This window comes from Doryrhamphus excisus, chromosome 9, assembly GCF_030265055.1.
Source record: "Doryrhamphus excisus isolate RoL2022-K1 chromosome 9, RoL_Dexc_1.0, whole genome shotgun sequence".
Lineage (NCBI taxonomy): Eukaryota > Metazoa > Chordata > Actinopteri > Syngnathiformes > Syngnathidae > Doryrhamphus > Doryrhamphus excisus.
Window position 1 is genome coordinate 13,420,447 of NC_080474.1, and position 21,302 is coordinate 13,441,748.

Sequence of the window (21,302 nt, forward strand, 5' to 3'; positions counted from 1 at the left end):
TGACAACCAACCATTCATACTCAAATTCATACCCATGGACAATTTTGAGTCACCAATTAATCTAACATGGCTGTTTTTGCAATGTGTGAGGAAACTGGAGTACTCAGAAAAAACCCACACACACCGAGGACATGCAAACTCCACACAGAGATGCTTGAACAGAGATTCAAACATAGATCATCCCTATCTCCTGTGTGGCCAACATGCTAACTACGAGGCCACTGTGAGGCCATAAAAAGGCCAATCAAAAAGGTATATTTTCCCAAGTGCATCGTCACGAATTCTGGAATTAAGACTATTGTTTTTACTAGCAATTTGTGCTTTCATACCGTTCATACAGCAACCATACAGTAACCAAAATGTAAAGAAACTGAACTGACAGTGTGTGTAAATCTATATTATATTCCCATATAAATGTATCCACAATTTGGATGAGCATTTAAATATTGTGTTTGTAGTGGTTTAATGTACACACAGAATCACATAAGAGTTGCTTGTTTCTAAAAATTTGCCCCTCCTGGTGTAGCTAAATAGGGTAAGTAAATTAAGTCATTTTTTACATCTAAGTCTAGTATTGAATCTTATTAGATTGTACGGTAGTACTTAAAATTGGTTTCCACAAGCATGAATCAGCATTCTAAAGTACTTCCAAGGAAGAATATTCACAATTTGGGATATGCACATCCATGTTCCACAAGCCAACCGACACAATACAAGAGTTAACAGAAGCCCAAGATTTACAAAGATATTTCTCACATGATTTATTGACCATGTTAAAGAGATATTATGAACAAAATGCTTATTTACGTGGTGTTCAACTGCGCTGTCATATTCAGAGATGTTTGTTTTTCATATAAGAAAAACATGCAGCTAATTCAGGAGCCTAAAATCTGTGTTTTTATTACATTACGTTACATTGTACACACCTAACAACAGGAATCAATTTGTTCCATACCTTGCTCCTGATCTGCCCTGAAGTGGACACTTTCCGGATGAGTTTTTGGGGTCCCTCTTGCTCCACTTCGCTGTCAGACGACTCGTCCGCGGCACCAGACACGGAGACAGCGCCCACCACATGGGGATGGATTCTGGCCACAGACCCGAGTCCTTTATCCGGCTCCTGTCAAAGAGTGACAAGAATGAGGTTACTGCTGTGGGGGACCCTTCCGGCTCTCCTCTCTGTCAACGCCGGGGAAGTACCCGGTACGTAGTACCCGTCGAGGTAAGCGTGTTTTAAAAAACAAATCACCGTCATAGATTTGCAATAAAACCACGCAGTCGATTCTCATTCGCTTATATTTGTGTCGATTTAAAAAAAAGCCACAAGTGACAGCGAAAAAACTCACAAAAAGTCTTTAAAAGTCATAACGTGTTAACTTGACACTGATAATGACTGAATACTGGCGACTGTTCTTTAAATGAGTGTTGGACTAACCAGCTCCTCCCAAGCAGGGCTGCGGGTGTAATGGCAGACATCCTCCATATCCGCGCCTCTCTATCGGTGCTCTGCGGGGAGACGAGACGTCAAGCGCCGTCAAGCAGATAAGAGATAGACGCTGTTCGCACGGTGCTCATACGCGCACCGAATGGATCCGAACTACTCCAACCTTCCTCCCTAGTCCATCCCACTGCCTGCCCCCTCCGCCACGGAAACCTCCTTATGTACCACGTGACCCACGTCCAAGCCATGCACGTCGGGGTACTTTGGTGTGCGCTTGTATGCGTAAATTGCATCGTCTGAAAGCCAGGGTTTAAAAAAAATAATTATAATTTACATGTTATTGTATATATTAAACACATAGTATAAGTCACTTAAATAATCAATAAAATACGAATCAGAATATTTATCATAAATTAATTTAAATGTGTAATATAAACTTTTACCGTAATGACAGTGTTACGTCGGAAAGTCAACTACTTATCACTCTGTTCCCACCCGGAATCTTTAACTTGTGGTACACTCTGTTGCCCTTCGAAAATATTCCGGCTTGTGAAAAATACAGAGGTGGTACACTAAGTCAGTGTCGGACAAACATCTGTCGATCGCCTCCGTTTAATTATTAGTAAATGTGAACTTTATAGTTAGATATGCACCCACGGATCTTGTGCAGTGGCACGGCTGCGGCTGTCGCTTCCAGGAGAATGAAGACTATTCTAAGCGCCGTCCTGGGGAATGACGGCTGGATGTGGAGAAGCCATGAAGTCAAATTTCTCAACACGTCCTCTGGTAAAGTTATATTTCTTACCACAGTTCCACAAAACTGCATTAACTTAGTGTACTTACAATAACTAAGAACTAAAACGACACAGCAAACAACGTCAGTGCTAACAACTAATGTTAGCTAAGTAATAAGTTAGCTATTTAGCTTTCGTTCACACAGGCATTGTCACGTAAAAATGTCAGCTGCTACAAATGTCAGATGCCTCTGAGTCACAACAGTCAGAAAAAAGAGACTGCGCTGTTTTCTGTCAAAGTTGTTATTGTTTACGACCAACAACAACAACGCTGTGTTGTCTGCAGGAGACACAGTAATGATTGGAGACATTTCCTACAAACTCAAAACCCCACGCAACCCAGAGCTGGTCCCTGTCAAACACAGTATGTTAATATTTTGGCATCTCTTGTATCAAATTCACATGAAAATTTTACAAATTGTTGTTTGCTAGTTTCAGAGTCCTTGCCCCAGGCTGTGGCCCAGCACTTGAGATGGATTATGCAGAAAGACCTCCTGGGCCAGGATGTGTTTCTAATAGGTCCCCCTGGACCTTTGAGACGAGCCATAGCCATGCAATACCTTGTAAGTATTCACCATACATCAGTTCTATGTTTTGTGAGCCAATATTCTTTCTTGTATTGAAAAGGAGTTGACCAAAAGAGAAGTGGAGTACGTGGCTCTGTCCAGGGACACCACAGAGACTGACCTGAAACAGAGGCGGGAGATCCGGGCTGGGACCGCTTTCTATGTAGACCAGGTAGGCAGTAATACCATCAAACTACTACAACAGGGTGGTCGGTTCAAGTACCCCCTCATACTGACAACATGTACCCATATTTTTTTGCCTTGAACAAAATGTGGCTGGAATATGCACTCCTGTTTTGCATCATAGGAAGCATCTTTTCTTTACTTTGTGAACACCATGAGCACACCTGATACTGATTGGTAGTCAGTTAAAGGGGACATATTATGCAAATTTTTGTTCCTTTGTATTGAGATGTGGACTCCTATAGAGCAGCTACACACAATAACACACACAGCCTGTCTCAGGGCACGTGCTCCGGACTACTTCCGGACTACTACCGAACCCCACGTTATAATGTTGTCAATATATTGATAATATATGAATAAAACCTTTGGAGAGAGTGGTCAGAGACCACTGGAGCTGTGGAATATCAGAAGTCAGACGTGAGGGTGCCGCATTTACCAAGTGCAGACAACCTTGGCAACACCCCTTTCCACATGTGATGCTGTCACACAGATTCAGACTGCTATATAATTTTTGGGCGCAGTGTAGTGGCCCAGTGTCAGAAAGCTTTGTCTCTGCTAGAGGTCATGGGTCTTACAGCAGGACAATGATCCAAAGCACACTTCAAAAAGCACCCAGAAACTTGGGACAAAGCGCTGAAGAGTTCTGAAGTGGCCAGCAAAGAGTCCAGCTCTAAATCCTATTGAATAACTGTGAAGAAATCTCAAAACAGAGGCACTTTTCAGTTTTGTTTAGTTTTTACAAAGTGTTTGCTGCCAGTTATCAATTTGAGGGTGTCAATCATTTTGTCCAGTCCATTTTTGAGGTCTGTGATGATCAGATTTGGCTTTATCGCTCTGCTTTTTTGTGCTCCAATGTAAACAAATGCAATAAACGTGAATACTGACGTATTTGCAATTGCTACAATTTTTTTGCAGAAGTAGTGCATTGTCCCTCGGCCAGCTCTGTGTGGAGTTTGCATGTTCTTCCCGTTCATGCATGGGTTTTCTCCAGGTACTCCGGTTTCCTCCCATATTCCAAAAACATGTTAGGTTAATTGGCGACTCCAAATTGTCCATAAGTATGAATGTGAGTGTGAATGGTTGTTTGTCTATATGTGCCCTGTGATTGGCTGGCGACCAGTCCAGGGTGTACCCCGCCTCTCGCCCAAAGACAGCTGGGATAGGCTCCAGCACGCCCGCGACCCTTGTGAGGATAAGCGGTAGAAAATGAATGAATGAAGTGGTGCATTGTCTGACAGAAGCATAGAGGCACCACTGATATTGGCAATGACTTGAAAAGCTCCTGTATGTCATGGATAGGCAGCTGCATGGATCACACTAACTGTTTTTACTGCAAGCATTATATCGCTCCCTCTTCCTGGTTTGAACACATAACCTGCTTACCATGTAACACATGGACATACATTCATTGTGTTTGTAGTCAACTAATAATAGCAACTTAACAAAGTTTTGCCACTAATGTTACCGATCTAAATATACTGCCTATCGTAACAACAATATAATTGACAATAGTTCATTGCTTCTCTGGGACTGCTTTTGCGTGTGTGAGCGCTACGGGCATGTATGTAAATACCATCCATTCATGCATCCATTTTCTATGACGCTTATTCTCACTTGGGTCTCTCACAGGGCACATATAAACTAACAACCATTCACACTCACATTCATACCTATGGACAATTTGGAGTCACCAATTAACCTAGCATGTTTTTGAAATGTTTGAGGAAACCGGAGTACCAGGAGAAAATGCAAACTCCACACAGAGATGCTCAAGCGGAGAATCGAACCCAGGTCTTCCTGATCCCCGTGTGATGAATGTGGATACCAGACGGCAATTTACTCTAATATTGATACAGTTTAGTTTGTAAATTATAGGTATTTCATTGTTCAATCTGTTCTCACAAACCACTATATATATTTTTGGTGGGGGGGAATGCAATTTTGAGCCAGTGACATGCAGCTGCTTCAACACAGCTATATGCAACGTCAAGCTTGCATGCATCTTCACCGGCGCTGAGCCTCATCCTCCCACGCGCTGCTCAAAAAGAAAACAGCTGGGCCATCCATGCTTGTTGCTGTGGAAACAAGCCGGGGACAACATTATTTCTGGTCGTCAAAGGTGCAAAGGAGCCAGCTCACTCCTTGCTGTTATTCTTCACACCAAATTTGATTTTTGGAGCCCAGACAAATAGCATTCCTGTTTGTGTGAGATGACACGTTGGGTTTGTTCCATGAGTATTAATACGTGTCCGTGGGTGAGTGATAAGTACAATGCTGGCTGTGACAAGTGTTTAAAGGCGTAATGTGGGTGTCATTTGGAGATTCTGCAGGAGGTTTTGGCAGAAGGTGTGATCGTGTTTGAAGTAGAACATTGGAGCGTATTCCCCAGAGAGCCGTGCTGATTTGCAGTCCTATATTGGGTGACAACGGGTCAATCCCTGTGTTAGGTTTTTTTTTTTAACCACTTCAGTCGGAGTTCATGCGCCAGATGAATCACAATGACATAATCAGAAGTGCTGTCTTTTTTTTTTTTTTTTACTTACTTAGCCGCCACTTATGTTAGGCACCCTCATATAAACAGTAATAAGATGGGTGATTATTATAGATTTATTGGTTGCGCTTCACTGTTATTGTAACACACAACCTCCAGTAGGCCTCTTTGTGGCTCTGTCGTCTTATGTCAAGATGCTAATCTGCACTAGTAACTCTAGATCAGGGGTCTCAAACTCAATTTACTTGGGGGCCACTGGAGCTCGGGTCTGGGTGAGACTGGGCCGCATCAGGTTTTCCAAAAAAAACCAAAACGCATTTATTAAAAACAAAAAAATTTAAAAACTTCGCTTTGGTTCCAATTTTCTACAAGAAAAGCTCTGATAAAACATTCCACTGTTCTCAAATATCTTAATTTTTATTTTTCTACACAAAATAAGATGAAAAATAAATTAACAAATCAAGAATAAATAAAATCAATCAATCAGTAATAAATAAATAAATATAATAATAATAATAATAAAACGGCAAATAATAAAGAAAGCAGAAACCACATATAGTTGGTGGGTAGAGAAATTATTTTTTTCAGATTAAAATTAACAAAGCATTATTAGATCCTGTAGACATAACAAAACACGACTATAGTCACATTTATACTCTTTTTATTTACAACATATTGCGCAACTAGAGAGCTAGCGACCTAAACGGTAGCCTTCAAGTTATTTCCTTTAAACTTAAATAACCAAAAATTTACCACTTCCACACGGATAGGGAGGACAACTATTAACAGTTATTTAACCTTTAACATGAACATTAATCAAACGTAATATTTTTTTCTGGGTACATGATACCATACAGCATCCATATCAAACTTGCGCAAGCCACACTAACATTAAACTTTCATATCAAGGCGGGGACCTCAAACTAGTGTCCTGCGGGCCACATTTGACCCGCGGGCCGCGTGGTTGAGACCCCTGCTCTAGATGAAGACAAGCTGCACTTTAGTCGATGTAAACATAAAATAAGTCATCAACCAACCTGGTTGGTACAGCCAAGCCGTGTTTAAGGCTGTTTCAGGGTTTCATTTTGGTAGATTTAGCTTGTCAAGTTTCTTGACCTGCAGCATCTTATGTAAAAAGAGGACTTTGATTCAGATTTTCTTTTTCTGATTGGTGTTTGGGGCTGTAAATATACTGTATATGTATTAGGGTTGCCCAATATATATATAGAGATATATTTTTAAAACCTATACAGATACCAGTAACTTTCTGTGTCTCAAGACAGATACCAATAATATAGTATTGGGCGTCATCGCGATGCTGATGCGTCGTGTGGTTGATGATGTTTGTTGTGTTGAAGCTCTATGTGTTTTTTCATCATTGTGGAATGGTAAAAGATTAATTGGAGCATTTGGCAAAATGTCTTCCCCTGAAATAGTGAGAAATCCCACAAGATTGACGCCATGTTTGTTGACAAGTGAGCTCAGGGGAAGTTACACTAGGACAGGCTGTTTGCAGCAGGTCAACAAAATGGAGTGCTAAACCACCTGCAGCACAGTACGGGTCATCCCGCTTCTTTGGATCTTTTTTTTTGTGTGGCCGTAAATATTAAAAACTAAGATGTGTGAGGTGTGTCAAAGAGTGCTTTATCACAGATTAAAATTTGACTGCATAACTTCTTCTTACACTTGTATGCCATTTACTAATGTTAGACTGTTACTTAAAATGTTGCCTGTAGTGTTAATAAAGTGTTTGAAAAGTAGGGGATGACTGCCAAGGTCTTTTTTCAAGTCTGAAATTTTGACCCCTATGACTTCTACTATATCTTATTTAGTATGTATTTTTTTCTGCCTCAACTCAACATCCCGTCTCTCTCTCTTTACCATGCTCATGTCCCTTCTCATTAGCAAACAATTATCTGATTACTGTTGCTGAATTTGGACTCCAGAGTTAAATTTAGAACATGTGGTCCTTACTCGCTATAGTTGGGCTATGGTTTTACGGCTCTTCTTCCCACACATGTGCATTACACACACGCCTAAATGACATGGTTGTGGGCTCTGCGGTGCATCCAGACAACTTAAGTTTCCTGCCTGCTGACGTCAAAGAGGAACTTTTTTTATTTATTTATTTTTTACTGAACATGCGCCTACACACGCACGCACGCACACACACACACACACAATGTAAATAAATCATAGCATATCTCACATTTGGTGGGAGAAAATAGGCCTTATAAAAACAGGGGTACTCTTGGGGGGCGGGGTACTCTTGTTTGATGCATGTTTAAATTCCTGGTAAACAGCCGATATTTCATGCATCAAGATTGCCCCTAAAAGCCATTTTCTTTTAGTAATGACTAAACTCATGTGTTCTCGTACCTCAGTGTGCCGTTAGGGCGGCCACTCAAGGCAGAGTTCTGGTTCTGGAGGGGCTGGAAAAGGCAGAGAGAAATGTTCTGCCTGTCCTCAACAACCTCCTGGAAAACAGAGAGATGCAGCTGGAGGATGGACGCTTCCTTATGGCAGCGGAGCGCTATGACAAGCTGCTAAAGGTGCGACTCAGTCACCTATATTTGTCATTTTAATCATGTGGGGTTTTAGCTGACAATATAAGCAGATATTTTTTTGTTATAAACTTCTGAAATTATTACTTCATTCTTATCATATGACTTTAACTCATTCAATCCCCATCCACTTTTCAAAAGCTGTCCTTCTTGGTACTGGCCATTTTCAAGATTTTTACTGTTTTTTTTCAAGGCACACAGAATATTGTATATACAAAAAGAAGTTTAGGTTTAGACTCTTGTCTTTCATCAGGAAAAAAGGTTTGTTTCTACCCTTTTCCGTTCTTTAGTCATTAGCAGTAGAACGTAGGTTGGTTTCACCAAAATATCAGTTCTCAACAAAAAAAAGGGAGAAAACAGCTTTTTGTGAAAAGATACATTTCAAGCATAACTTTCACTTTGACAAAAATTTTGCCCTATATATTTAGGCGAAATATATAAACAACTATGACACAACATAACACAAAAAAATGTTGTTTTACATGAAAATAACAATTTCTTTACAAATATCATGAACTATTTACCAGTTTTCACATTTGGAACTGAACTGTGTGTTTGCATGCACGTGTGCATTCACACATGCATAAAAGTTTCCCCTTGATTCCTAATCTGTTCCTTACAAAGTTCTTAATAAGTTCTTATAAAATGCACTTCTGTCTATGCTTTTTTCCGGCTTAAAAATGCATCAAACGTGCTCTCTCCTGTGGTGGAGTTACATCATCACCTCTTTTTGCCTCTAGCGCAAAAAATGTAAAAGATGTATTATTGCAAAAAAAACGTACGGTATAAATACATTTTTGGTAACGAATGAGTTAATCATATATGTTCCTTGTATGTTAGAAGCTTTTAAAAATGTACGCTTTTTTTTTATTTTAGCATACCATTGTAAAACTATGTAAATATCTAAAAGTAGATCCAAAAAGAAACTATCGAAGCAACTAGGGAAATGCTTAAAAATGATAAATAGGACTTTAAACACTTAATTTAACCCATGTTTCTGTCATCCTTATCACTTATGTTCACTTGTCTCACCCAAATTTTGTTCAGAGGGTGGATTGTTCTTGGACCTTTTCGACATCTTTTTCTTCATCTTTGAGCAGGTTGCTGATCTTTTCAGTGTTTATTGTTTTTAGGAGCACACCAAAGAAGAGCTAGACAGTTGGAAGATCGTCCGTGTAAGTGAGGACTTCCGGGTCATCGCCCTTGGACTTCCTGTCCCCAAGTATAAAGGCAACCCCCTGGATCCTCCCCTCCGCTCTCGCTTCCAGGCTCGAGACATCCATTACCTGCCATTTAAGGTACATTCACTGGCTGTTATTTAAGACACAAAAAACAGGTCATATTTTTTGTCTCCAGGACCAGTTGGAGCTGTTGTACACGGCAGGACCGAATATACCTGCAGAGAGGTGAATCCCCTAAAATATAAGCAAGTATTCGTTTTAAAGCCACGTTTCCACTTAACGGTGCAGTAAATCTATGGTACGGTTCTGGAAAGCGGATGCGATGTGTAGCTTTGTCACATCGGAGTGTAAAACAAAATAGAAACATTGCATTCTGTCCGTAGGTAGTGTAGTGGTTCATATTGATGACATTACTGCAGCTGATTGGTGCTCAATTCCCAGTCTGCCTTTCACTCTAAAGCAGGGGTGTCCAAAATGTTTTCCACCATTTTCCACTACTAAAAAAATATAAGGATGTAGGGTCTCCATTCTGATATTTTTATATATTTTGTCTCTTTGTCCATGTGTCTGTTGTGTTATTATTAATTAGTATCAATGTTACAGATTTTTCTATTTACATTGAGTGTGTTTGCTTTATTATTCTCTTTTTTTTAGTTGCTGTGTAAAAATAATCACACTTTGTACACCCCTGTCTTAATTAAACCCCTTTTCACACAGAAACCCTGTGTTAAACTCACATCCTCGTCCAAGTATACAGCAATTCCATTAGGTGTCTCTGTTACAGCTCCGTTACTACCTTTATAGTAAGAATACTTTCCCCTGTTCCATGTCAGTGCCTTTTACACAGAAGAATAATACAGATAAAATACCTATTTTTTGGCAGCGTAAAAGGTGTTTAAGTCAGTTTTTTTATGTTGCTTTCAAAATGTAGTTGTAAAAATGAATTGTCGCATTGGCTGGAAAAAGTATATCTTTAATTTTGGTACATTTCAATATTATACTCTTATTATACAGACAAAATGTGTACCATACCAAACATAGTTTCTTCACATGTTAGAGTGTCCCAGTTGCTGTCCCTTGCCACAACGCTGTGCTCCCAGGAATCATCCAACTTGGGCCTTCCTGACTTCCCCATAGACAACCTCTTACATGGCCTTAACATGCTGGTGAGGACTTTAGAGGAGGGACGTTTCTGTATTTGAGAGTGGAACACCTATACAGCTTGTCTCTTGTTTTGGGACAGAATGTGGTCCCCACAATGTCCTCGCAGCAGCTGGTCCAGAGACTCTACCCCTACAACAGTATGCTGGGCAAAGACGGATGCAGCGCTGTGGAGACCGTCCTCAGTGTAAGTTGCCTGTGGTATGTTCACTCGGTTTCCTATAGTTCAATAAGAAAATAATCAATTATCCACCTTACAGACTCATGTGTTTAAGATTACACACATTTTATGATGTTTACACAGAGATTTGAGCTGATGGATGGCGGACACAAGTCTCCTGGCAGCACCGTTGTTAGTGTGTCCAAGACAATGGGCGTCGAAGGATACGCAGACGTTACATTGCGTGTTGCAGATGAAGATGTCACCTTTCAGGTAAAACTTAACTAATTGGACACAACATTGGGTAAAGGAACAAAATCATAAAAACATTTACTTAGCTTTATTATCTATCTCTGCATGCTCTTTAAAATGTTGTCTACTCAGCTGTTGGTGTCAAAGTCATGCCTTTTACACTTGTGATGCTGTTGCTATAGCTTAGTTTCCCAAAGTGGGGTACACATACTTGTACCCTAGGGCTACACATATTGCCTTAGGGCAGGGGTCTCAAACTCAATTTACCTGGGGGCCACTGGAGCTAGGGTCTGGGCAAGGCTGGGCCGCATCAGGTTTTCCAAAAAAAAAAAAAAAAACGCATTTATTAAAAACAGAAAAATATACAAACGTTTTCAGTGCTTTGGTTCCGATTTTCTACAATAAAAGCTCTTATAAAACATTCCACTGTTCTCAAATATCGTATTTTTTATTTTTCTGCACAAATAAAGATGAAAAATAAATAAACAAATCAAGAATAAAGAAAATCAATCAGTAATTAATAAATATAATAATAATAAAACGGCAAATAATAAAAACTTAAGAAACCACATATAGTTGGTGGGTAGACAAATTATTTTTTTCAGATTAAAATTAACAAAGCATTATTAGAGCCCTGTAGACATGACAAAACACGACTATAGTCACATTTATACTTTTTTTATTTACAACATATTGCACAACTGCAGGGTCTTGAGACACATGCTAACTCGCAAACTAGAGAGCTAGCGACCTAAACGGTAGCCTTCAAGTTATTTCCTTTAAACTTAAATAGCCAAAAACTTACCACTTCCACGCGGATAGGGAGGATAACTATTAACAGTTATTTAACCTTTAACATGAACATTAATCAAATGTAATAATTTTTTCTGGGTACATGATACCATACAGCATCCATATCAAACTTGCGCGGGCCGCACTAACATTAAACTTTCATATTAAGGTGGGATGTCATCCATCCATTCATTTTCTATGCCGCTTATCCTTATTAGTATTGCGGGGTGTGTGCTGGAGCCTATCCCAGCTGACCTCGGTGAGAGACGGGGTACACCCTGGACAGGTCGCCAGCCAATCGCAGCTTTATAGCTCTGGACTGTATGAAAATAATATGGAAGTGACAACCATTTTTATTATGTATTTCTTGTCTCCAACCCCAACAAATGAACCTTCAGGTCCCTGCAGGCACCAAGGAGCCACGCCCACCCAACTGTAACCCTGTCTTCATCAGCACCCCTAGCCACAGTAAGGTGATTGCTGACATGATGCAATCACACATGGTGAAGGACATGTGTCTGATAGGAGCCAAGGTAGCTAACAGTATTTGTACAGTATTTGAAATATACTGCAAATATGACATTTATTGTTCGTGGGAATCTCAATGTGTGCGTGTTTCTCTCAGGGTTGTGGCAAGTCGGTGATTGCCAGAGAGTTCGCAGAGCTGCTTGGCTACAGCATAGAACCAGTCATGCTGTATCAGGTGGAGATACTGATCATAAAAACAAAAACAATATGCAAATAACATCAGCCTCCAATCAGTGTTCTGAAAATGTATTATTTGGTCCCTTCCAGGACATGACAGCCAGAGACCTTCTCCAGCAGAGATTTACACTTCCTAATGGTGACACCGCATGGCGCCCATCTCCGTTGGTCACAGCCGCCATGGAGGGCAAGCTGCTGTTGCTGGATGGAATACACAGGATCAACTTGGGAACGCTGGCTGTTCTTTCAAGGTAAGACCAAAGTGGACTTTATCGTACAGTCTAGAAGCAGCAGGTAGATTTTAAGAGATGTGTTCTGTGCTGCAGGTTACTCCATGACCGTGAGTTAGATCTCTACGATGGCACCAGGCTGCTGAGGTGGGACAGGTACCAGGTGCTGAAGGAAGAAACTCAATTTACTGACCAGCAACTTCAAGAGAGGTATGCCATGATATTATCTTTAAATAGAGGTTAAACGGTACAGATAAGTGGATGGATGGAAGTTGGATCAAATCTTCTTTTTCCTTAATCCTTAGTTCATCTTAACACTTTATCATGCAGTGTCAGTGTGAATACATGAGCTGAAGTCTGTTTATGCATTGGACCAAATTATCACTGCGTGGGCTGCGCCACCCTGCGCCGCCTTCCACTGCACCACGAAATTAGAGCCCTATGTGTGAAATATGCTAATTTTTACTTTATTTTATGTACAGAATGATAAATTACAGGACATGATTATGTATATTTATTTTATTAATTTATTATATAGTATGTATAAACAGCTCCAAATTAACTGAGAAATTTAAAAAGTTTAAACATTCTGCACATCACGGGGACCTTTTGCGCTTTTTCCACTTTTGTTACCTACGTTAAATGTTATTACATTGTTATATTCTCATGTGAACCAATGCCAAAGTGTCATATAATGAGTTTGCTCATTTGGAAGTGTTCCATGAATGAAGTTTTGAATGGCTCTGCACAGTCTGTTTTACAGAGTTTTTTCAAACGACTTCTACTGGTGTCAATGCGAGCTGGACTTCCTTATATGGGCTGCAGATTGCCTGCACTCAGTAAATGCGGACCTAAGTATCTGGAAGTCCTCAGGAGTGCTTGGGAGTGTGACCAATCACACTCCTAGAAGACGGCCGGGGGTAGAGTAACTTAAACAGATAATTTAATTTACCCGCACAGAAAGCTTTTAAGATCTTCCAGAATCTTCACCTATTCCAGCTGTATTTTATAGGATTTCCAAAATACTGTGTTTTAATTTATTCCACCCACGACCTTACTCTAGGCACGCTCACTTTGCTGTGATTGGTTACACTCCCAAGCATTCCCGAAGATGTCTGGACTATTGCCGAACCACACTTCCTAATTTTATTGGTGCAGGAGTTTATAAGAAATGAATAAACCCTTTGGAGAGCTCCTTGAAAAGGAAAGACCCCTGAATTACTGTGTATGAACTCAGAGTGGTAACGGAGTGATAACTTTTACGAAGTGCAGACAATATTGACATTGGTAATGGAAATGTGGTCGTTACATGTTTTTTGCGCGACTACCCATGTTTAATAACTCGGGTAGACCCACTGAAAACTGTGACGTAGTCTTGCAGCTCTACACTGTTGTTCTCCCCACCTCCGTGGATGCAGAGCAAGTGTGAGAGTGTGTCCGACATTAATGCACCTTTTGCGGCAAGAGCGCACAGCTTCTGCTTCAGCAACAGTTTAGCGGGAATTTCACTTTCATGTTCACTCTGATTCTTGTCAGAACAGTATGCCTGCTGGACAAAAACATCATTTTCCTGAAGATAGCAAATTTGATGTGCTAACTCTTGTTGAACACGCTTGAGCCATTGAATAGTATTGCCTTACTTAAAACCATCCTTTTTTAAGTTTAGAACTTTAAAAAGAGACCATTCTGCACATTGTGGACACACTGGGATACAGTCCAGGTTGAAGTCCAATAATAACTGCCAGCTTCACACAGTTGTCTCTTGACAATGATGATGCGGTTTAGCACTTGCTAATTAAGCCCCTCCTCCATCAGTATAAATATAACCCAGTGCTGTGTGTGTCTCTATGGGGTGATAGTCATGCATGGTTCCTCGCTGTCCTCTTGAATTCGTGGCTTACACAGGCACCTGTCATAAGTCATGCTCTTGTCCCTGACATTGATTGGCTATGGCATGCATGCACACACACACACGTGCTCCCGCCCACACATCCACAGTGAATCGAATGGCGACCTGCACTCCCTATCTACCTGAACATAGCCGATGTGCATGTCTTTCCATTGCAAAGGTATCACTGTTGTCCATGTGTGCATTTGGTTACAGATCAATCTTCGCCATTCACCCATCATTCAGAGTCCTCGCCCTCGCTGAGCCTCCAGTAGTGGGCACCATTGCGAACACGAGTGGCAAAAGCAAAGGTCAGCAGTGGCTGGGCCCCGAGTTGCTTACTATGTTCCTGTATCACACGGTCAGCCCGTTGGCCCGAGCAGAAGAGGTCAGCCTTCTGCAAGGACTGGTGAGGACACACTCAAACATTTTCAAGGCATAATCATTTTGGAGTTTGAAATATTTACTTAAAGGATAGTCGTCCCTCGTTATTGCGGTTAATTGGTTATTGATAAGGGAATTTCCAAAAAGTAGGATTCACTATTAATTAATGGAATCTTTTTGTAGTTTTGGCATTGAAAACCCTGTTTACTATGGTTCGGTTTTTATACGTTTTTGAAATCTTTGTGGTATATTTATGGTGTTTATTGAATAATCCAAATCCAACAATGTTTTACATTTGATTTTAGTATAAATTGTGCTTGTTTTTGCCGCAATGTGTGCATGCATACTTGGCTCCACTCAACTAGAGTGACAAGGTTAGTTAGAAAACACTGTTTCTCTGTTTTTTCGGTTGTTTCCTGAACTTTTTTTGTCATTATAATGGACTCATCTCAGGAATAGCATTTTCAGAAGTACACATTTAAACGATTTGTAGTAGTTCTGAAGTATACGAGATATCACAAGTATAAGTCGCATGGTTCAAAGTTTGAGAAAAAGGAGTGCCTTATACACCAGAAATTACAGTATTTTTTATAAATCCTGCTTTAACTTGAATTTGTGCACCAATGGAATTTAGAGACTCGAAGGTGGATTAGCTAAACTACGCCAGTAGAGTTGTCCTCACCAAATATGGCATCACGACTATTAAGGAAAATATAACAATAATAACAATAATACAAATTGAGTTCTGTTTCTAGAAGGGGATGTTTACTTTTTTCAAACAAAGCTTAGTTTGAAGACCTTATCCAGCCACTGTACTATCAAATGTAGCAAGCTAACAGGGCTAACATCACATGTCCATACATGCAGGAGTGTGGCGATCATGTTGTATTTTGCTAGCAAACATGCATCCCAACAATAGCGGCTGCTCGGAAACACAAACCATAAATTTAAATGGTTTACAAGCTGCCCAAACCACCCCTACTGTATATTGTTTGCTAAATTCAGAGATTTGCAGTTAGACTTCATGAAAGAGGTTGATGAAAGGTCCTTGTAGCTGCTATCCAAACACACTTGCTAGTGTTTTTGTTTCATTTTGCAGTCTCCCAATGTCCCAAAAGAAGCCGCAGAGCAGCTACTGCACCTCACACACACACTACGGCAGACAAATGACTCCACGGTAAGTGTGTGTGTGTGGCTATGTAAGCTGTAAGCCATTTGTTTACTGAATGATGTAACTTCGTCTTGTAATTGTGTGTATCCAGGCACAGTCACTGGCCTCCTCCCTCTCCACGAGACAGCTGTTGAGGATCTGTCGCCGGCTCTCTAGCTATCCAGAGGAGCACATCGCCCACGCTGTCAATAAGGCTTGCCTGTCAAGGTACACATTTTGTGCATTTTCTTGTTGTGTACACAAACTATTTGTTTTTAAATTTGTTTTTAAATTTGTGTTTTGTTTTAGGTTTCTCCCAAGCGTGGCTCGTGCCTCTTTGCAGAAAAGCCTCGCCAACTGCTCCATAGAAGAGACTCAGGATGCTGAACACACACGTGACTTGACATGTATGTCGCTGGCAATATTTCAAAGATGTCAATGCCAAAACATTGTCATCTTTGGCATGCCAATATTTTTGGCCATGACTCTACATACAAAGATTTTTTTCATCATAAGACAAAAAAAAAATCTAACATCAAATATAATAATATAATATAAATTTAATAATATAATAATAATAATATATGATATGAAATAAATAATCTTGAGTAACCGCTCAATTTGTACTTATTGTCCCTGAAATCATTCAATAAAGGGGAATAGAACTGTTGCACAGTCAAACTGCGGCCATCATAAAACCTTGATCAAATGCACAGGCAATTTTAAAGTAACATTTTAACATTCCTAATGTCATAAAGATGTAATAATAAGTTAATTGCTATTCATGTTAAAACAAATGAAGTGACTGCATGTGTTTCTTTAGGTGTGGTCAAAGATGGAGTGCTCACAATCGGCAAAGTGTCCACTCCCATCTACAGGCCCAATGAGAAAATGAAGGTTCCAGATGTGCTCTTCTATGATAATCCTCAGGTAATTGACTGATATTGACCGAATAGTCCCTTTTCACTTAAAAGTCTTAAAATTTAAGACTAAGACTACTGAAGCACTGATGTCTTTGGTGCCGATGTGTGACTTCCACAGAGGCTGTATTGATGGTTCCTGTGGCCCAGATTCATCTCTCAAACGCTTTCTCTCTGTCCTCGTTCTGTATTATGTTCTCCGTGTTGGAGAATGAAAGTAGAAAGTGGATGTTGTTGACACAGTGTGAGGGCTCACATGATGTCCTACTTTTCAGTGACCTGTTTTTTTTTGTCTTCAGATTTGAAGCAGTTTAAAAAAATGAGCATGAAGCAACGGACAATTCTTTATTCTTCTTTGTTCTGTGGCATCATATTTCGATGCATTATGTATATGGACTCCCATCAACAATACCTGTTTCATGTGTCTCTGCAGCACATGATGGTGATGGAGGACATGTTAAAGGACTTCCTACTCGGAGAGCACCTTCTCCTGGTGGGCAATCAGGTAACCGACCAACCTTCCTGAAAATGTCTTGTATGTTGGATGGATGGACATAGCAGACAAAATAAAGTTGGTCTGAGTTATTGTAATCATAACACAAAGCAATGAGTGGGGCAAATCTTTTTGTTAATGGAGCTTGTGCACATACAAAGCTGAGACATTAGCGCCTGTCAGAGCGCCGTGTGGGAAGCTAGTGGAAGTCCCTGAGCGGAGAGGAGCCCCTTGTCAGAAGCTTTTACCATCAAAACTCAGCAACACTAAGCATTTCTCAGCATTGCATCCTTGCAGATGGAATATACTCACCATATCCCTTGAATGGACACTGCGCTCCAAGTAGTCGTAACCTCAATTAGCACACATTATTGTTCATACATGGGCAGGAAACAGTTAACTGCTTGTGAACTCTGTTGCTAATCCAAACTATCGATACTAGCCCAGATTGAATAATGATACATAAAATCTGACATACCGTCTGCATTAGTCAGCTGTTCTTGGAATTAGGATATTCGATATTAACAGTCCGTGTTGCAAGAAAAAAACCATTTCATTAAGCTGTCATGTTTCTTCACAGGGTGTGGGTAAGAATAAAATAGTGGATCGCTTCCTGCACCTTCTGAACCGACCCAGGGAGTACCTACAACTGCACAGGTCAGTAAAAATAAGTCATTTGTTTTTTTGTTTTTTTTGTTGCAGATACATTTCACATGCCTAGTCTTGCTTATTGGCAATCACTTCATGTGGTGGTATCAACAACCATCACATCACAAGTTCCATTTCCTGTTTTAGAGTTATCATCACACCTCTCTCGCTGCCTTCTGCAAGTGACATCAGCAATTATTTCCTCTTATTCAGTCAAAATGTAGCACCTAATTGAAAGTTTCCTTCAGGGCAAAAGCGAAACACACATATGAGTATAAAGGGGAAGCATTGTGAGACATCTTTATTGCGTCCAATTTTAATCTAACACGTTTGCACTTCCAGGCATGTCGGGCTTACTTCTCCACAGATCAATGTGTTGTTTCCCATGAAATCAGCCCTGTGAAGTGTTTAGTGGAGCGCAAATCAAAGACCTTGTATCAATGGTGGTACTTATAAAAAGACAGTGTTCCACATGCCAATCACAATTTTAACAGAAAAGTAGATTTAGTCTTATGTTCATACATTCACATGATGCCACAACCAATTTCCCATCTGCCGTGGTTGATTTCCCCATGTAGTTGAGGTCAAAGTCTTGTGAAAGTCGAATTTTGGAAGCTTAATATGGTGCTGACCCGGTTAATCCACTGTAACAACTAATATTAGATCAAGGCGAGGAGGGGCGGCAGAAAGATATGTGTGCATGTATGTGCACTTTGGGGAACTTGGTGACGCTCAGTCTTCAGAGATGTGGCTCAGAAAAAGTAAATCAGCCCTCCAGGAAGGAAATTAGGACGGATCCCAGGGTCTATAGCTTCTGTCCGGACACATGAGGAAGAAGGTGGTCGGTCAACAATCACTTGATTGAAACAAACAGCTACGCTAAGACAACTATATTTTTATATCCGCAGATTATTACAAAGTAGAAATTTCAAGCAGTAATGAACGGACGTGGAAAAAAAAGCACATTTCCCCCACTCTGATAAAAAAAAAAAAAAGTCCATCCACATGAGTCCATATAAAATGTCTCTGATCAGTGCCATAAGTGCATTTCCTATTCTTTGGTTATCATCACACTTTTGCCATGACTGCCACCGTTCTATGTCAACATCATTAAAAAAAGCCACAATAAACACTCTACACTCTTGTGTAGGTTTCATCCCGTCTTTTTTATGCTTACTTGGGATTTGCTGACTTTTTAAGTATTTTTTTTTACAAATAAAAAAACATTGAACTCCAAATTGTACCACTTTGGAGGTGTTTGACAGTAATGCAGGAACATAGATACACTGTTTCCAATTATTGAGCACATGTAATCTCCGGTTTCCCAACAAGTGACATTGTATCTAAAACTCATCTACTCCATGCAGAGATACAACTGTACAGACGCTGACCTTGCAGCCTTCAGTCCGAGACGGCATCATCACATATGAGGACTCACCTTTGGTCTGTTTTTGCTTTTTAAACTGCTGTGATGGACATTACAGTCAATATTGGAAAATTGTGCCTGGTGCAGGTAAAAGCGGTGAAAATGGGACACATACTGGTAATCGACGAGGCCGACAAAGCCCCCACCAACGTCACCTGCATCCTTAAAACCCTGGTGGAGAACGGAGAGATGATCCTTGCAGATGGACGCAGAATCATCTCAGGTAAACGAACACAAAAAAAGAACACAAGCCTCAGGCTAGCTTTAATTAAAGATGCATCGCTGTAACATCCATAGATCCACTTGAAGCCAAGGGGAGGCCCAAGACCATCGTCATGCACCCTGACTTCAGAATGATGGTACTGGCTAACAGACCAGGCTTCCCCTTCCTGGGCAATGACTTCTTTGGCGCTCTTGGTAGGTACATGTCATTGCCATACCCTGTAAGACACTCCAGATAATTTGTTGCATATCATTATAGGTGACATCTTCAGTTGCCACGCCGTGGACAACCCAAAGCCCCGGGCTGAACTAGCCATGTTGAAGCAGTATGGCCCGAACGTCCCCGATGCCACCCTGGAGAAACTGGTAGCGGCCTTCGGAGAGCTCAGGTCCATGGCCGACCAAGGCACCATCGCCTACCCGTACTCCACACGAGAGGTTGTCAACATTGTCAAGCATCTGCAGGTAGGATATCACAAGATTTTGTCGCAAACAGTTTTTGCTTAATGATTCATAAGGTTTTCTTGGGGGGAAATGCTGCAATGCTGGAAGCTTAAATAATGGATTTTTAGCGTCTGTGTGGCTTACGTTTCTGTTTACTTGTTTTCTATTGTTTGTGTGGCTTGACTTTTGTAGGGTCTACTGTTTTTTATTGCCTATGTAGTTTTATTTAATATTTTGTTGTTATTGCCTATGTGGCTTACCTTTACATAGTATCTTGTTTACTATTGCCTATGTGACTTTAGTTTATAGTGTACCGGTTTTCTATGTGGCTTACTTTGTATGATTATCACAGCCTGTTTGGTGCATTCTTTGTTTATGCCACTGTAACATCCCCAAGGCATGAAGTTGAATTATCTATTAGCTGTACAACATTTATATATCTTTTTTTGCTTACATTAAAAATCATATCCCCTCTGTTTCCTTGTGCTCTGCCGGCTTAAATAATGCACATTATTTCTGCTAGAGAGACCCCCGAAAGCACCAGAAGGTGTGTGGGGAAGGATCAATAATTCAGTACAAAATGGACTAACCCTTTTTCTGATTTCCTCAATGGCCTGACTCCTGTGTCATATGCCTATATTGGTGTCTGAAGACGCCAAATAATTTGGCCAGCATGAATTACCACTGAAGCATTTGCTAGTAATGGCACCTTTGTGGGGCCCCAATCAATATTTGTGTTGCTTTGTCAGCTCTTGGGTATTATGGATGGGCTTTCATCCTCTTCTTTTCCCAAATCACCAGAAATTCCCCAGCGAGGGTCTGGCTAACGTGGTGCGGAACGTCTTTGACTTTGACTCGTACAACAAGGACACGCGTGACGTCCTGATTGAAGCACTGCACAAGCATGGGATACCCATCGGGGCCAAACCCAGCGCTGTTCAACTGGCCAACGAGTAAGGCATCATCATCATCATCAGGAGTGTGCTCACTGACCACATTAGGTACACCTGCCAGATCCAATACAAGAGGGTGTGGTGCAACTGCAACCACAATAAAGACCATTTGTTTAATTAATACCGTGATGAACATGATTAATGCAAGATGGACAGGCAAATTGGTGAGGCGGATTCTGCATTGGTCCATTGTTGTGAAGAGGGTCTACATTCCTACTCTCACCGAGGGTCATGAGCTTTGAGTAGTGTCT

The 21,302-nt window shown here is 40.6% G+C and overlaps 2 protein-coding genes across 10 annotated transcripts in view; one reads left to right on the forward strand and one right to left on the reverse strand.

The window, feature by feature from the left end:
• dgkh (diacylglycerol kinase, eta) overlaps positions 1-1,616 on the reverse strand; it is a 52,190-nt gene extending 50,574 nt beyond the window's left edge. For all 8 annotated transcript variants that reach the window (XM_058081667.1, XM_058081661.1, XM_058081658.1 and 5 more), the window contains exons 1-2: positions 1,436-1,616; positions 956-1,120 (exon numbers count right to left, since the gene is read on the reverse strand). In XM_058081667.1, coding sequence (XP_057937650.1) covers positions 956-1,120; positions 1,436-1,483 — 213 coding nt within the window. In that variant the 5' untranslated portion in view covers positions 1,484-1,616. The remainder of the gene's footprint in view (positions 1-955; positions 1,121-1,435) is intronic.
• Positions 1,617-1,966: 350 nt separating this feature from the next.
• The window catches only part of vwa8 (von Willebrand factor A domain containing 8), a 49,771-nt gene continuing 30,435 nt past the window's right edge, over positions 1,967-21,302 (forward strand). Inside the window, exons 1-26 of one of the 2 annotated variants that reach the window (XM_058082481.1) lie at positions 1,967-2,227; positions 2,522-2,599; positions 2,668-2,798; positions 2,863-2,973; positions 7,863-8,030; positions 9,176-9,340; positions 9,399-9,448; positions 10,281-10,389; positions 10,467-10,571; positions 10,689-10,817; positions 11,987-12,121; positions 12,214-12,291; positions 12,384-12,544; positions 12,620-12,733; positions 14,628-14,820; positions 15,895-15,972; positions 16,058-16,173; positions 16,255-16,352; positions 16,769-16,875; positions 17,299-17,370; positions 17,939-18,015; positions 19,374-19,449; positions 19,520-19,655; positions 19,730-19,849; positions 19,914-20,119; positions 20,900-21,051. In XM_058082481.1, coding sequence (XP_057938464.1) covers positions 2,089-2,227; positions 2,522-2,599; positions 2,668-2,798; positions 2,863-2,973; positions 7,863-8,030; positions 9,176-9,340; positions 9,399-9,448; positions 10,281-10,389; positions 10,467-10,571; positions 10,689-10,817; positions 11,987-12,121; positions 12,214-12,291; positions 12,384-12,544; positions 12,620-12,733; positions 14,628-14,820; positions 15,895-15,972; positions 16,058-16,173; positions 16,255-16,352; positions 16,769-16,875; positions 17,299-17,370; positions 17,939-18,015; positions 19,374-19,449; positions 19,520-19,655; positions 19,730-19,849; positions 19,914-20,119; positions 20,900-21,051 — 3,104 coding nt within the window. In that variant the 5' untranslated portion in view covers positions 1,967-2,088. The remainder of the gene's footprint in view (positions 2,228-2,521; positions 2,600-2,667; positions 2,799-2,862; positions 2,974-7,862; positions 8,031-9,175; positions 9,341-9,398; positions 9,449-10,280; positions 10,390-10,466; positions 10,572-10,688; positions 10,818-11,986; positions 12,122-12,213; positions 12,292-12,383; positions 12,545-12,619; positions 12,734-14,627; positions 14,821-15,894; positions 15,973-16,057; positions 16,174-16,254; positions 16,353-16,768; positions 16,876-17,298; positions 17,371-17,938; positions 18,016-19,373; positions 19,450-19,519; positions 19,656-19,729; positions 19,850-19,913; positions 20,120-20,899; positions 21,052-21,302) is intronic. The other variant, XM_058082482.1, reaches the window with a different exon arrangement.